Below are 17,189 nucleotides of genomic sequence, written 5' to 3'. Positions count from 1 at the left end.
GAAGTCTTCTCTACAATTCCAAACACTTGTTGCGCCGGGAGGAAACCCGTGAGGTTTATGTGAGATGCATGACTTCTTCCTTGTTTCCTCTGCTTTCGCTGCACTCGCCATAGGGGACGAACCTAAGCGGAGGTCAGAAGCAGCGAATCTCTCTGGCTCGTGCAGTGTACAGCAACAGTGACGTGTACCTCTTCGACGATCCGCTCAGCGCGCTTGATCCCGTTGTGGGGAACAAGATATTCCGAGACGTTCTTGGTCCAACCGGTTACCTCCGCAACAAGGTGCGTTTGCTGATCGTGTGTTTTTTTAATAGATAGCCAATACAAATGCAAACTCACTGATCCCATTTCTTTCGCGGGTAACCTCAAAGTGCGCACTTGCGATTATGATGTATATAAGCAGAAGTTAGTGTCTTCACTTGTTGGGTCATCAATTCTAGAAATCAGAAAAGACAGAGGAAAAGACAAGATACAAGGCTGTGCTCGTATGTGTTTATTTTGTGTCCCGTCTTTTGTGCTGTTTTTCCGAACTTTAGGTACGCGAAGTTACTGGTGCATCACATGTGAGCGCAAGCGTATACAGAACATCAGGCAAGAAGAAAGTCGCACGAGCCTGTGTAGTCTAATTTTCTTGAACATGTTATGAGCGGTCAGGTTGCAAAAATGAACAGCTGACTTGAACTGAAACAGCTTGTGTAACTGGATACTATCTGTGCGCCGGATTCGGGCAGGAGCGGCTCTGACTCCTTGTGTGCGTCATCGGTGGCGTGACAAACGTTACGAAGTGACAGACAAGTGTCCCCATTGTGGTGCTGCGCCCGACCAGTGTGATGAAAAACACTTGCTGTGGACTTGCCCGGCTACAGCTTCCGTGAGACGACGTTTACTAAGAAAGGTTGGCCTGCGATGGGACGTTGCAGACGACTATACCAAGCGGACTCTAGATAATCGCTATATCACGAACTTGTGCCGCTTTTTAAGCGAGGCTTGTTTGCACTCCTTTTTATAACTTTCTTTCCTTTTTCATTATGCCTGATGGCAAACAGCTCGAATAAAAAAAAAAAACTGGATACTAATAAAATGTTCCTCTTCATATTTGCCTATTTTCCTTGTATATTTGAGACTGCATTGTTAAAGTCCGCAAATACATCCGCACTTTAAAAGCAGCCTGACACATGCTTAACAGCCTAACAAGGTTTTACTGACACTTCGATTGGGGTGGCTATGTTTTTAAGCGTGTGGCAGACTACTTTATAAGTATATAGCTTCTGGTTCAGCTCTCTGGTTCTGGCTCTTTCAGGTGTGTGGCGATGGTATCCACTTGCAAAAAACTGTGCTTGCACAATATTTCGTGCTTACGAATGCTAAACCACGACACAATTTTTTTTTTGTTTTCATTTGCGGATCCTGCAACAGCGGGGTCGAGCTATACGATGTATAAACCACTGCTCGAGAAAATACGCGAGCTGTGTCTACTACGTTTGTTTGATACTCAGTTTTCGCATTTCATTTGGCGGAATTCCAGACTCGCATTATGGTCTGCAATCAAGGAACGTACTTGAAGCACGTGGACAAAATTGTGTTCATCCACGACCGAAGAGCACGAGTGTACGCGTCTCTCGAGGAGCTACTGAAAGACCCAGCGTCGCCGAGGAATTTTCACCTCGCCCTAAAGCACAAGTCTCTCGAACCCGGTGCTACGAACATGTAAGCTAAAACCAGGAATGCATAGACTCAAAGGACGAATACTTTTATGCATAAAGCGCATGTTTTAAAAAAAAATTGTTGTAGTCCGGAGTTTCAGCCAATTCCCCTGTTCGATGTTTGCAAGCGGCTCATTTTTAAATCGAGTAGAAGCATGTAGGATCTGCATGTGGGCACACTGGTTGTATTGCAGTGAAAGCAAAGACTCTTGGCTGCAGAAGCTACTCACATACTACTTCCGTTGCTTATGGTATACCAACTTTTATACTTTCCAGTGCTGGCCCTGAGCGCGGTGAAGAATGCGAAACTGTTTGCCGAATTACGGACGAAGAACTCGCCGAGTCAACGAAGGTGTGTGAAAGCAAGTATAGTAAAAAAAATTGCTCGTAGTTGCTATTATATAGTGTAGCGATCCTAGTACAGTCATTTTAGGAAGTTATTCTTGTGATTTACAGACTGAAACGCAGTGTCATCTAAAATCTAGTGCTAATAATATGCTGCACCAGCCATCTGTACGTCCACCAATTTACGCTTTGTTCTTACTCAAGTCAAGATAGATGGCCAGGTGACTGATTTAATAGCCCACTCCTAGTCAGTACGAGTCGCTGCCTACAGGTTTTTGCCGACTACAAATGAGCAGTTGCCACCATTCTAGCTCAACCCAGTAGGTGTCAGCTTAATTGAGTTCAATATTTTCTAAGTGTGGATACGTAGTGAATAGCGATCTCAAACGCTAGTCCCTATAATCATTACAGTGCCTTGGATGTCAAATTTTCTATGTGATCATTACGAGAGTTCTACAATATATATTTGACTTTGACACGAGATTTCTACAATATATTTGGCTTTGATACGAGGGTTCTATAGTATATTTGGCTTTGATACGAGAGTTCAACTGTATATTTGGCTTTAATACGAGAGTTCTACAATATATTCGGCTTCGATATTACTCGTCCACAAATCGTCATCATCAGCTTGGCGCTCACACTTTATCAGCAAAGAAGGTACATATTTCAAATATCTCTCTGTCACATTTTTAACCCTTAACCCTTAACCACACAATACCAGAAAGAAGAGGTGGCTTAACTGTCACAACTTTCCTATACAGATCCCATGACCACATATAGGGCTCATCGCCCATAGTGCCCACTTCCTAGTACAACATGTGAGCTGGCATTCCAAGGCCTTCATGACAGATACTCACCTGCCGCTGTGAGAGTGCTCTCTTTGTGATTAGAACGGGGGTACCTTATTGGTATAGACCGGCCTCACTTGCCACCAGTGTGTCCCTTTAAGGTATACCTAGCGGCGGCGCCGGACGTGTAGTACGTGCGATTGGTAATTCCTTTCCCTACATCCTGTTTCGCCGCGATTGACGTCACTACCAAATGAAATAAAAAGCGAAATGAATCGTTACAAAATACGGCGCCAGCTTTGCTCGCTCTTAATTAAAGGGTGATGCCTCGTCCGCAGTCCGGCTGGCAGTTGATGCTGGCCCTTATTCGCTACTCCGAGTGGCCCGCACTGGTGGGCGTGGCCGTACTGGCAGCGGCTGCCGGGACCACGGCGTTGCAGCAGATTTGGATCAAATCGTGGACGGACGCTTCGACTGCCAACCCCGGAGAGGCGACTGCGGCCCGGAGGTACTGGATCGGAGGGCTCATCGGCATCTGTGTGGCCAACGGTGGGCATCTTCATTGCATAGACAGCGACGTTTCTTTTTGCAAGTTTCAAATTGTTCACTCGTTTTTTTAATACTGAAGAATAGATCTGTAGTTACTTTATACAAAACCCTTAAGTTAATGCATTGGATCAACTGATTCGTGCGAGGGAAGTGGTAAAATACTATTGCGCATCAGTCACTCTATTCAGAGCGGGATTGAGGCCCGAAGTGCATGTATGCCCCCGTAGTACGTGAGTTAAAGAGGCACTTGTCGGGTTGAATCCTTCGGAGAGTCCTTCGGGGCTGAATCCTTCGGGGGAGTCGGGGAGTATGCTCCAGCCCAGAGAAACGAATAAATTTGCAGCCGCAGGCGCAACGGTCGTCTTTACTGACATTTGTGTGGACTCCGCGCGGCGAGTCTCTTCGCTTTCGTGGGACGGGCGCCTTTAGTTAAATGAAATTACAGACCATCCGAGAGAAATGCATTAGTAACCGGACACTTACCAGACTGCTGACAATAGAGAGCTGGCTTAAACAAACTATTTTGAAAGACCCTCAAGAGAGCTCTTAGCGCCAGGAGCATATAAGAGTGCAGTGAGCATTACGGCGTTGCCCATGGAAGCCCTTAGTGAAAGGTATAGAATCTATAGCAATTGTAAAAGCAGAGGAAATGCCTCATAAGAACCACGAGACTCTCCACCCTCTCCCGGGGAGAGGGAATGACAGTAGAAACTGTACCGCATCCCTCCTCACGGCAGGCAGCGTTCGTTACAACTACAACCCCCTTTTAAACTTCTCCTTTCTTTCTTCCAATGCAGGATATCCAAACAGAACCCCCTTTTGGTTAACTTCCCTGCTTTCCCTTTTCCATACTGTACCGTACCCTACCATACCTTACTAGGCTCTGCTAGGCAAAGTAAACGCAAGCAATGCCATACCTCGCCCTATTATACTGTACCGTACCCTATCATCCCCTACTGTACCGTACTATATCATACCATTTACTATAGCGTATGATGTCATACTATATAATACCATATCATACTGCGCTTCCTCTTCCTTGACTACTGCGGCCGTATTCTATCAGCTGTCCATTCTCCCCAGTCGCTTTTGCGTCCATTTGGTCCTCTGTCATTTATTACTGAGATATAACCACGCTTTTCAAGCGTCTGTTGGAAGCGAACCGGGTGGTGACCAGACCTCACCCTTTGCTGTATATCGCAGCCGCCATTGACAGCCAGTGGGATGTCCGGACGCTTCCCACGAACGCTTGAAACCTGCGGGTATGTGAGTGACCAATTACAGATGACTAAATGAACGTGAAAAGGACAATGGAAAGCGGAGAGCTTACAGAATACGGCTCCTGATCTGTTTTCTAAGCTGCGCTATTGTTTTTCTGCCTGTTAATCTTTGTTGGCCCCAGAGCTTGTCTGTAGCCTTGCTTCAATAACGACTCCACAACGTAACTGATTCACAACATGCACCGCTGTCTGACGCAGTGATGTGTCGCCTGGTCGGTGGCGCGCTCCTGGCAGCAACAGCGAGGCTGATGTCCGGATCCCTCCACCGCACCATGCTGGAGGCCGTGCTGCGCAGTCCGGTGTCCTTCTTCGACGCGTCGCCTCGGGGCCGCGTGCTTAACCGGTTCGCGGGGGACCTGGACTTCGTGGACGCCGAGTGCTTCGTGAGCAGCAAGCAGACCGTCCAGGGCACGCTGCTCACCATCGCCAGCGTGGGAGTGGTCGCCACGCAGGCGCCCTTAGTGGTCGCCGTCACCGGCGTGGTGGCTGTCCTGTTGGCGGTGGGCATGGTGAGCGCTTCTCTCCCGAAGACACTACCTAACCGCATTTCAATCCTGACTATCGTAAAGTGGTAACCACCTGAATCCAGGGTACAGAGAGGGCAAAGACAGGAATCTTGACAGAATAAAATGGGAGGCGAAACGCAGAAAGCGCCCGTGTGCTGTGCGTTATCAGTGAACGTTAAAGATCCCCAGGTGGTCGAAATTATTCCGGAGACCTCCACCACGGCACCTCTTTCTCTCTTTCTTCTTTCCCTCCCACCTTCTTCTCTTCTCTTACGGCGCGGTTCAGGTGTCCATCGTGATATGCGAGACAGATACTGCGCCATTTATTTTTCTCAAACAAAATTTTCAATTTTCAATTTCAAAATGAACAGGGGGCAGGGTGGCAGCTCCAGTATGTTAACCAATGTTTTTAAAAGACGACCGGGCCTGCTGTCGAAACGTTGGCTAGTGCTCTCAAGGTTCTCTCGCCACGCGTTTTTCATCTTGTGCGGCCAAAATAACACACCACGAAAATGAACTTTCATTCCTTGCCAATTAATGGATTTCGAAAATTATAAAGCTGCATTATAATTGCCGATGTTTCTCTCAGACCGAAAGCTCTACTTCATTGCCAAATCTGCAAAACCTTGGGAACCGCAGAAGTCTTGACCTTGCCCTTGAATAAATGAATAAATATTGTCGCGATTGGGATTCGAACCCGCGGCTTCGCTGGCCATTGCACGATAGCACTATATGCTATCGCCGCAGCCGATCACGCCTGCAACACACTCTCGCGCTGTGCACTGCACATCGTCGTATTCATCAACTTACATGTGCGCCGCGAACAGATCAGGCCAGCTTAACCTCTATCCGAGCTTTACCTGAGTTTAATATCGCCTCGAGACGTGCCGACGTCCCAGCAAAGTAAGAGCATGAGCCAGTCAGGCCAAGCACATTCTTTCGCTCATCTGTTCGGTTTAACTACGTTCAAACCATGCCATTTTTTAGTGCTTATATTCCCTTTTATCTTTTATTTTTTTTTCATGTTTGTATTATTGTATTCACAGTAAGTGAACGGAGTGGGTTTCTTCCTAGCCAACTCTGTTCCTATCTGAAAGCAATCAGGAATGAGCATCGGCAGGGCATGTAATGCGCAGGTCAGATAATAGATGACCCACTTAGAGTAGCACAGTGGATCCCGCGACCAGAAGATGGGATGGATTTAGTTGGGCAGATTAAGTTATGACACAATCCGGGATGGTGTCGCTGCAGCAGGCGCAGAACAGCATTAATCTGGTCTATGGACATCTAAGTATCACTTTTTGTAACCGCCCTTAGAACCACCAACCAAGCTCTGATTCTGATTAACAATAAGTGTAGCTTGGCTGATGATCTTTCATTAATTTAGTTTTAGCGAGTTGAACGTCCCAAATCAACTCAGGCTATGAAGGACGTTCTACATTTCGGTTTATATGTTGTATTGGCATGTTCTATAAGTTCACTCATGTTTAGCAATTCTCTGCAAGCCTTAATGATATCAAAATAATACGTTGTTCCCATTACGGGATCGGGCGCACCTCATGCCTTTGAGGCTTGACGAAAGTGGCCATCTTGCAGAGGCCAAATGGAATGCGGTACGGGACATTTTTATATGCGCTTCCAGTGTCCTGTGTCCTTCACAGAGGCATGCAGGACCACTCCTACAAGAAAATTCTCAAAATGTGATAGCGGTCGGCGTCCTTGCCTTCTCCTTTTGCAGAGCATGGCCGTGAGGGCGTCGAACACTTCTCGCTTCTTCGACAGCGTTGGAATGTCTAGGCTATTGCAGCACCTCACCGAGACCCTGGACGCCCTGAGCAGTGTGCGGGCTTACGGTGTGCTGGATCGGTTCAGGCGCCACTCCTACCGGTTGGCCGACATCTGCATACGTGGATACAACTCATACTGCACCTGCTACCGCTTCACCAGGTCGCTCACCGCGTTGGGAGGCTTTGCGGTCATCCTCTCGGCGCTGCTTCTCAATACTGTGGGCTCAGAGTTGCCGGAGCCCAGTAGTTTGGGCCTTGCCCTGAGCGCGGCCACGTCGGTAAGTGTGTGTGTGTATAAGAGAGAGAGTGAGAGAGAGAGAGAGAGAGAGGGAGAGAGGGTTTATTGACAGGAAAGGCAGACAGGGTGGCTTGAAAAATGAGCATCTTTCCTGCTACTCTGCACTGGGGAACGGAAAAAGGAGAAAAAAGAGGGTCACGAGGAGGGATGATGATGATGGGAAGAGGCAAATAAAAAAAACACAAGGTGCCGTGCTGTTTACTTCACACCCTTCCATACTTGATGAAATCGGCGTCGCAACAAGGACACTAACCAGAGAGGGGACACCACATGCGCACTGAACAAATAAAAGGGCCGACTGTACAAGAAAGGTACTTCAGAAGAATGGCCTGAGGGGCGAGTTGTTGCATGATGAAATAAACGGCGGCGCAACAAGGACACTAACAAGAGAGGGGACGACTGTGGTGCACATGTGGTGTCCCCTCTCTTTTTAGTGTCCTTGTTGCCCCGCCGTTTATTTCATCACGCACCAACTCGCCCCTCAGGCCATTCTTCCTTCCATACTTGTTCACAATGGGAGTGTGAAGCCGATTCGAGCACTGCATTGTTTACCAGAACCGCTTCTCAACACAATACAACAACAAACCTGATTCATAAACTATGCGGATGTTTAAGTCACCTTAACAGTAGAATGCTATAGCATTGCATTTCACATTTGTCGCAACTTCTGTTGAAATTTAGTGTATGTTTACGTCAGTTTCTTTGTAACTGCCGGCCCATCAGCTGCCATATTCGGAATGCTAGATGCAGTAGTAAAGATCCGCTATGCTGTGACGATGCCGATATTTGCATTCTAGTATAGAAGGAGTTTGCTCGCAACCAGGTGTACAGGTTGTGATGACGTTATAAGGCCACGTGACCTCTCGTATATTATATTTTATACAGCCTGTCTGATGTAAACCACATGAAGTCCAAAGGCCAAGGCCTGGTGGGCAAAGTCGTCCACTTTCGCTCCTGAACTGGTTCCGCGTGTGTGTGTCCCCATCGCCTTTATTCTATTAAAGACGGCTAGATACGCCTCGCAACCTTTCTTCTCTCGGTTAGAGCCCCCTCGGTGCGCGCCGCAACTGCTGTACCACGCTGTTAGAAGTCGCATGTTTTGCCTATCAGACCAGAAACGCAAGCGCTGATGACGTAGGCCGGGAGAGGTCTACTGCCGCCTGCAACGGTGGGCAGGTTGTGATGATGGCACAAAGTCACGTGACCTCTCTTGACCAATCAAGGTGGACCATCAGGGCAGGTTATGATGAATTCACAAGGTCACGTGACCCCAAATACGTACATCTGAATGACGTTTTAAACCAACTTTGCTGCAGGTTCCGCTGGCGCTGATGAGTCTGTGCATCATGCTGTTCAGCACGCTGCAAATGATGGTGTCCTTCGAGCGGTGCCTGGAGTACACAGAGCTTCCTCCTGAGGTATTATATCTTTATTTAGGTGCTTTCACTCAGTTTAAATATAGAGCAGCTAAGTGACTGGTTTATTCTTTTCCCTCGTCTCTCACACTGCTCGGTGCAGAGTGACGTAGTCGACACCCCAGGAGACGGCAAACAAGCACTGAGTGGAGCTGTATTGCCCGAAAAATGGCCGTCTCAAGGTGAGGTGGAGTTTCAAGGCTACTCCGCCTCGTATCGACCTGGAATCGCACCCAATGTCCTCAACGGCCTTTCATTCACCGTGCTGCCCATGGAAAAGGTGAACATCTGGCTTCTTTCTTCTCTTTTCTCTCATCTTCTGTCTTCCTTCATTGTTTCCTTCCTACTTTCTTTTCTTCGTTCCTTTCTTTTCCTGTTTATGTTCCATTTTCTACGTCACCTTCTTTCTTCATTTTTGTTTCTATTTTCCTCTTGTTAATGCTTTCTCTTTCATTCTTTCGGCCTCCGTATTTTAATTGTTGAACCCTGTTATAACGAAGTTGAAGGAGCCAGCCGGTTGCGATTACTTCATAAAAGCCATAACTTCGTTATAGCTCGTGTTGGCAGAGCTTCCGAGGGGAATTACCGTTCCTTCGTTATATCCATTATTTGGTTATAAACAGTTTCGTTATAGCGAGTGTAGAGGGCTAGCATGCGCCATGTGTGTTTATTCCCCCCTCCCCCCTCCTTTCTTAGCGGCTAAGGAAGGGGGGCTTCGTCGTTGAGCGGGCCCCAGGGAGATATGTGGATGCGTGCGGTCTCATTAGGAGCGCCCATCTTTCTGTCGCCTTTGGTGTCGCCGCTGCAGAACCCGGAGAGCCCCCGGCGGCGGGGCTGCGAGGAGAGCGCAGAGCGGGCTCACCCAAGCCTCCCATTGTCCCCTTTTGGGGAAGGACGCGTGTTCCTCGCCTTTGTGCCAGTGCACAAAGAACCAAGAGCATAAAAAGGTCAAGCCGCCGTTTCATCTTACGCCGACAGCTCACCGCGGCTTCACAAACACCACTTGCGGCCCAATTAAGTTTCGGACGCTTCGTTCGGAGGTTCGACCGCTTTTCTTTTGAGAAGAGAACACTGCCGAACGAAGCGGGGTCCGGTGCGTCCGGATGAATGGGAGCTGTGGGCGGCGGTACAGCTGGCTGGCGTCCGGGATAGCCCCGAGGCTCGACAACGCGGGCTCAAGAGGCGGGCGCGCGCAGAAGACGCCGCCGCACAGAGCGAGCACTGCCACCTGCTTAATTGAGGACAGTGGCGGCCATCTCGACTTATGTCGCCGCCCCGACCCCGGAGGACAACTGGTGGCTTCGGCAGTCCATTGTGATCCGACTCTTATCGGAAAGTGGATCTGCGCTCTCGGGTGTTGTTTGCGACAGTCGCAGCTGGGTTGGGGCCGACAATTGCCCTAGTGCCGGGAAGCGTCAAGGTCACGGGTACTGGGGAGACGGACGTGGGAGTGTCTTGCTATGTTGTTTTGTGTGTTTTGCTTCTTCCTCCTTAGGGGAGAGAGTTGGTCTGATATAGTGGCAGTGTTTTGACATGTTGTTCTTATGTGTTTTGCTTTTTCTATCCATAGGGGAGAGAGTTTGTTTACTACGGTGGAAGTGTGGGGCGGGGCACGTAACCCGGGGGGCCAATCCGTATGCGTGTGAATTCTCGGAATGTACGGTGTTTTAAGGGAAAATGATGCCCTTTTTACAATATGTACATTTGAGAGAGAGTTATGTGCCTTAAGGAAGTTGGAGGGCGGACCACGCGGCTAAAAACCAATCGTGTTAAGGGTTTGACACGATTGGATGCTGATGAATGTGGGCCGGGCCCAGGTGTCTTTAAAACTGGGTCCCGGAGCCCGGAAGAGAGGTTCTGGGCTACGGAGATAGATGCAACGCATCTTCGGCTATGCCGAGTAGGGGCCTCCCCTAAATGTTAGCCAGTTCCATGTTGTTGTTGTGCTCACTGCTCAACTTGTATATATATGTAAACTATTGTATATAAAGCTTCGAGTTATATCCCCTGCAAGTTCTCTGTTGTTTGCAAGTATCATCTCCTATAGACCTTCAGCCTTCAAGTAATAACAAGCCGTCTCCGACGGGGCACCCCTGGTGCAGAAGAAAGAAGAGAAAAAGAACCTATTCGCTTCTTTTCGCCAGAAGAAAGAAGAGGCGAAACTTTACTGCGAGGTTCCATTGTATTGTCCCGAGGAACTTGTTCTAGATAAAGTATTATTTCAAAACTCTGGGCGCCGTATTTTTGGTCCACGAATCTTTTTTCCAATTCATTCTTCCGCCTCCCTGGCATTGGTCAGTTTCCGAGTAGGCATAGAGGAAACAACACACTGCGTAAGGCTTGAGAGGTGTGTGTATGATTATCGTTCGTTCTTGCCGGAATGGTGATTCTTAGTACATCAAAATCATGCTTTCTTTGTCATACTCACTTCATCACCGACTCTCCTGTTCAGGCGTAGATCTTAAGTGTCAAACCTTTCTTCTTTCCTCCGCTTCATTTGTTTTTCTTCAGTTACCAATCATCGAAATAGCTTCACTTTTGTTCCCACAGTTTACATCATAAATTTTTCCATCTCGCAACTTCTTCCAGTAATGTGGAAGCTGCATTCAAATGCAATTCAAGGATCAAGCGGCAAACACCCCCAACAGGAAGATCTCCAGCCAACGGCGTCATGAGGTCGGGGTTAATCCCAGCATAATCGTGCAGGTGGCTGCCAGGAGCTCCGTGAAATGGGATTAACCGCTACGTCAGGACAATTCGTCGATGCCACTGGCAGGAGGGCCACCTTTGAGTTGTGTTTGCCGCTTTGTTCTCGAGTTGTTTCGGACTGTACAGCGAATGCGAGGGGGCGCATTCCGAAACAATGCATGCCCTTTTCACGCGCTCACAGGACAGCCGAGAATGTTTGGAAGACCTCGCTTTGCCCTCCTGACTTTCGCTCTACTGCAGCAAGTTGTTATCTGAAGTGTAGGTGAGCCCTCACACGTAATCGATAAAGCCTGAGCGTTGCCAACTCCGTGCATTTTCCGCAGGTAGGCGTCGTTGGGCGGACGGGGGCCGGCAAATCATCTCTCGTACTAGCCCTCCTGCGCGTCCTCAGAGCCTCCGAAGGACGCATCCTCATCGACGGCGTCGATATCGCCAGCGTGCCACTGAAGAGACTGCGCACTGGCATCACTGTCATCCCTCAGGTGACGGTTCTTGTTTCCTTAATTTACTTAATTTACACGTGGCTCTTCGCACGTAACTTCGCCACCTGACTGGCCTGTGACTTTGGCGTTGGTGCGCCTATATCTTCGGCTTTGTCTACTTGCTTGTCCTGATTGGCAAACGCACGAGCATCGGCCGCTTATCGAATGAACTTGCTTAGGAACAGTTTTTAACATTCTGCCCCACGTGTGCAACGCAACAGATCACTGTGCGTTGTGATCATCATGGACGGTAAACATACATCCAGAGGTTAAAGGTGCACTGAAGAGGAATCTGAACTTGTCTTTTTGCCGCGGGAACTCGATCTACACGTTCCTAGCTTTCTTAGAAACTTCGATTTATTGCCCTGTGTGGCCGGTTTCCCTGATTAAATCGAATTAACGTCCGGCTCCCGCCTTTTTTTTTTTTTAATTCTCTCTCGTACGGTGGGCGGAGTCGACCAACGCGTGGAGCGCCTTTCACCCAGTCCCGTGGCGGCTTGCCGCTCTGCCATCGGCGGAGTAATACGTAGTAGTCCGTAGTAGCAAATAGTCCGCGCGTATTTTTATTTCTTCGGGCTTATTTTGCGGCTATATTATCTGCGAATGAAACTATTTATTCATGGAAACCTAAAAAACAAAATAAAGCGAAAGCAATGCCTCCACGGGACTGGGTGAAAGGCGCTCCACGCGTTGGTCGACTCCGCCCACCGTACGAGGGAGAATTAAAAAAAAAAGGCGGGAGCCGGACGTTAATTCGATTTAATTGGGGAAATCGGCCACAGAGGGCAATAAGTCACTGTTTCTAAGAATGCTAGGAACATGTAGATCGAGTTCCCGCGGCAAAAAGACAAGTTCAGAATCCTCTTCAGTGCACCTTTAAAGGAAGCGTTAGAGCCACAAACTTTCTTTTTGAGATTGAACCGACTTAATTACTCAGCCAAATCTATTCAATTTTAAAAGAGTGGCTTGAGCGAGGGTTATGTACGCCGTTCTGCACGAAGCGCATTTCAGCATCCCGCCCCTATAGAAACGCTGACGTTACAGCATCGAACATGCAGGACCCTAGCCTAGTGCGCGGCACCATGCGCATGAACTTGGATCCGACGGGGTCACACACAGACGACCAGCTGTGGCAGGCGCTGCGCCAGGCCCACTTGGCTACTCTGGTCAAAGGTCACTCAGCAGGACTGGAGATGGAGACCGCAGACGGAGGCGCCAACCTCAGGTACTGTGGCACGCCATCCCTTGTTGCTGGACGACGAAGTGTTTTGCTGGCTCGCGACGAGTCGAGTTCGTCACACAACACTAGATATATTGTTAGCTGACACGCGCGGAGGCGCTAAATAAATGAAGCCGCAAGAACAGGACACTAACAGGAATTGCATAGGTCAGCTCCTGCAAGTTTTCAAAGCTTGCTGCACTTTATAGGATCGGAAGTTTGGTTCGGTGGAACGAAATTGTACTATATGTGAGCGCACCTGTCTAAAAAGAGTGGGCTTTTGAGATCGGAATGACTACGAATCATATAGCAGGTCTATTTACCGTTTTACCGTAACTTCCGGTATACAGTCTACCACAGCGCCAAGTACGCGGGGCTCAACTTTTGCTTAAATTTTTTTGCAAGATAGTCCCTAGCCGGTACCTAGCCCCTACCAAGGTGCACAACCAGTGCATAACATTATATGTGCGCGTACCGCGCAAGTATCCCAAAGCCTCATGATAGAGCAAGCACTGGCGATTTCATACCGCATTCGGCGACATTAAAAAAAATCAAAAACACTGTATTGCCTGCACACAGTGATAGCCCGCGGCGCGCAAACTTTTAAATGCCCGTAGTCGGCGGTCTATATATCGCAAACTTCGGTACTTCGGCGATTTTTTTTTGAACTCCGCTAAATGTGGAACATGGCATAAATTTTATCTTTTTGGTGCAGTTGAGACTACCTTCGGTTGATATGAAGAATTTGATTGCCGGGGAACGGCTAAGTTTTATTTAGCTGCATTAAATGTAGAAAGGGTTATAAATTTTATCTGTCATGCGTGGTTACACTAACGTGACAGATATATTTTTGCTACAATTCCTTTTGAAAAGAAACTTTCCCTCGTCTTGCAGTACGACACGCGTACGGCCGGCCCCCAACTTTTCAGAGACTTAAAGAAAGTACAGTTTCGTATATACCATATATAGAGAAACAAACGATGAATACAAAAGACAGCAAGAATATCGAAACAGAAAAAAGAGCCAGCTCAACTGCATGCAATTTTTCCAGGGAGGACAGCTTCAGAAATGTACTTTGACAAGATTCGTCAAGTGCTTAACCCGAAGTGTGAAGTTAAGTATTATCCCTCTCTCTAGCACTACTGCTGCCGCCATTTGAACAGAGCCTTTTGTAAAAGTTGACCCCTCTCATATTGTGCTCCTAACTGCCATTTCATATGATTTCAACGAAGCGTGATTAGCGTATCATTAATCTTAGCATCTTTGGCAGCATTGTGATCCCCTTCGTGCCGATGACTAATTTAACTGGAATCGCCTGTCCACCACCGTCGTTTTCATCTCTGTCCCTCTCATTTAAGATCTTATTTCACATATCACACATCGTATATATTAACACATATAGTGATCCAATCCCGTGAAGCCCAAACAGCCCTGATATTGAAATGAACATGGATAACTGGGTATCACCTTTTCCTTGCACCCAGCGTGGGTCAGCGGCAACTGGTGTGCCTCGCACGGGCGCTCCTCCGCGGGTCCAAGGTGCTTCTGCTGGACGAGGCCACCTCTCAGATGGACGGCGACACTGACCGCCTGATACAGGCCACGCTCAGGGAAGCCTTCGCGCACAGCACCCTGATCGCCATCGCGCACCGCATACACACCGTGCTCGATTACGACCGGTAAGAGCGCCAACGTTCGCTGTCGATGCCACGCAGCACACAGCCAGGAAACATGCTAGTGGCGCCATCTCGTGAAGTGGTGCCATACTAGAGCACTGAAACAATATTGCTTTTAATTCTTCCTCTCTATTCTTTCTACATTTCCCGTGGCTGTGAAAAATGCCAGCCGTGAGTCAAAAGGGATTAGGACTTCACTTGCTTGCTTACTTATTTACTTACTTGCTTACTTACCGAGGAATGCAAGCTATGTTACTTCGCTGCTCTACTGTTTCTGCGTTGAAAGGGAGCTAGGATGACTGCGTTAAGATTTTCAGTGCCTTGACACCTATGCCAGTACTTGCACATCGCAGAGGCAGTGAAGTTATGCTTTTACCCATGCAGCCTCACGATGGGTCCCCACAGGCGTTGTACGGCGTCCAGCAACGGCTGCTGTTAGGGCATTATGAAAATAAGAATACCAGCATGAAGCTCTAGAACTTCTAATTTTTTGGCGCTTAAAACCCACATTTTTTTATAAACCACGTTTGTATAATTAAAACGTTATGCTAATGGATATAAATTTATGCAGTGAATGCATAATTCTCGTGGCAATGCATAAAATTACCCATGCTTAGTTTTCTTCTCTGATTTTATTGAACGAATCGCTTTTGTCCGGCCACACATAAATGTCAACTTTTTGTGTTTTTATGTTCAACGTTCCTTTTAACTTCTGCTTTCCTGCGATTGTTTGTTATTCACTAATCCTCCCTATAATGCTTCAGAAATGATTTCTGATAAAAAATAACTGTAAAAATCTCTGAAAAAGATAGAAAAACCAAGCGTAAACGCAGGCTTGTGTATGTCATTATCAACATATTTATTTACACGTGCTGTTGAACAGTACATAGAATTATCAGTGCTAGAGAAGGAGATCCTTGAGCAAGAACTGTCTGGGGCCCTTCCTGTCAGAAAATCGATCATTTCGGCGGTTTACCTACTTGACAGATAACAGATGAAATAAAAAAAGACGCGCAAAAGGAAAGTTGACAACAAAGCGCTAATATGCACTAAGCAAAAACTCAACAAATATTCACAGACAATCAAAATACACAAAGAAAGCAAGGTAAAAAGTAAGCAGTACACATCAGGTGGAGATACAATTCATTGAAGAACTGGTATGTTAATGCAAGTTAGGAAGGCAGGAAACGGGGAAATAATATACTAATCAGCGAAGTAAGGCATGGTAGAAAATAAGGGCTAATATGGGTACTAATATGGTGTCATATGATTTCTGATGGCAAGGAATTCAGCGCAAAAATGGCTGAAATGTATGCAGTGTGCTTTCGGGAATCAGTGTTGACTTTTGGTGGTATTTAATTAGGCTTCTTGAAAAAATAATATTATTGTCGTCCAAGAATTCAAGGTAATCTTAATGCTTAGGTAAGTAATAAAGGCTTCAGTGTTTCAGTAATGAGTATCCTAGACCGTGATCTGAAATTAACGAGCTGTTGTGTTGTTGTGACTGAGAGAAAGATGAAAAGGAAATTGCACGGGCCTGCCTACTGGCTCGAGCCAAGCCACCACCGCTGCCGCGTGCAGATAGAGGAGAGTTAAAAGATCAGAGGAAAGAGAAAAAGGAAAGAAAAGACGCTGCGAGCAGCAACAACTGCGTCCGCCGGAGCGGACGCTGCTGAAAAAACAGATAAGCGGCGGAGAGAGAGAGAGAAACAACTTTATTGCCATAGACTGGCGGGATTTAGGGCAGGTGGGCTTGGTGTGGCCCCCAGGTGGGGGCGACTTCCTGGGCCCACGAAATGAGTGCCAGTTGGATGCTCTTGTCTGGCCTTGTGAGGAGTTGGTTCCATCTTTCTTCGGAGGGAGCTGGCAGTAAGGTTCGAGGGGGCGGATTTCCCGCGCAACCCCAGAGGATGTGAGCCTGGGTGGCGATTTCTCCCTGGTAACAATTTTGGCAGACGGGGTCGTATTCCCCGTCTGTGATGAGTGAAAGTCTAGAATGGCTAAGGATGGAGTGTGTCTGCAACCTGCGGAGCAAGGTGGCTTGCGCTCGATTCAAGTCGGGGTGTGGAGGCGGCAACTGGCGTCTCATCTCTCTGTAGAGGTTGGTAATTTCGGCAAAGGTCTGGGGAGTCTCGGCAAGAGCGTCTGGGTCCGTGGGGCCGGCCGCCCGGTTGGTTAAAGCCGCGCTCGCCGAAGCGAGAGCAGATACTCAAGCTCCCCTTAACGAGCTGTATTGTCTTAATTTCCAGAATACTCGTCATGGATGAAGGTAGGGTGAGGGAATACGGCACGCCTGCCTCGTTACTCTCCGATGTCAACGGCGCCTTCTACCGGATGGCCATGGACGCAGGCATCGCAGCTCAACAAGCTAACCTTCCGCTTGCTATCACATACTTATGACACGAAATAAACTCAAAGCGTACGCTTTAA

The 17,189-nt window shown here is 47.8% G+C and overlaps 1 protein-coding gene across 4 annotated transcripts in view; it reads left to right on the top strand.

Moving 5' to 3' along the window:
• LOC149335437 (ATP-binding cassette sub-family C member 2-like) overlaps window positions 1-17,189 on the top strand; it is a 100,485-nt gene extending 83,296 nt beyond the window's left edge. For 3 of the 4 annotated variants that reach the window (XM_089552127.1, XM_089552128.1, XM_089552126.1), the window contains exons 16-27: window positions 114-281; window positions 1,525-1,706; window positions 1,979-2,054; window positions 3,177-3,387; window positions 4,866-5,176; window positions 6,912-7,238; window positions 8,575-8,676; window positions 8,777-8,953; window positions 11,706-11,864; window positions 12,923-13,089; window positions 14,568-14,762; window positions 17,009-17,189. In XM_089552127.1, the coding sequence (XP_089408253.1) occupies window positions 114-281; window positions 1,525-1,706; window positions 1,979-2,054; window positions 3,177-3,387; window positions 4,866-5,176; window positions 6,912-7,238; window positions 8,575-8,676; window positions 8,777-8,953; window positions 11,706-11,864; window positions 12,923-13,089; window positions 14,568-14,762; window positions 17,009-17,159 (2,226 nt within the window). In that variant the 3' untranslated portion in view covers window positions 17,160-17,189. Of the gene's footprint in view, window positions 1-113; window positions 282-1,524; window positions 1,707-1,978; window positions 2,055-3,176; window positions 3,388-4,865; window positions 5,177-6,911; window positions 7,239-8,574; window positions 8,677-8,776; window positions 8,954-11,563; window positions 11,645-11,705; window positions 11,865-12,922; window positions 13,090-14,567; window positions 14,763-17,008 lie in introns of those variants that run through there. The other variant, XM_089552129.1, reaches the window with a different exon arrangement.

The sequence above is a fragment of the Amblyomma mixtum genome, chromosome 7 (assembly GCF_055824585.1).
Source record: "Amblyomma mixtum isolate Tamu chromosome 7, ASM5582458v1, whole genome shotgun sequence".
Taxonomy (NCBI): domain Eukaryota; kingdom Metazoa; phylum Arthropoda; class Arachnida; order Ixodida; family Ixodidae; genus Amblyomma; species Amblyomma mixtum.
The sequence above is the reverse complement of the archived record's forward strand: the minus strand, read 5'-3'. Positions and strand labels throughout refer to the sequence as shown.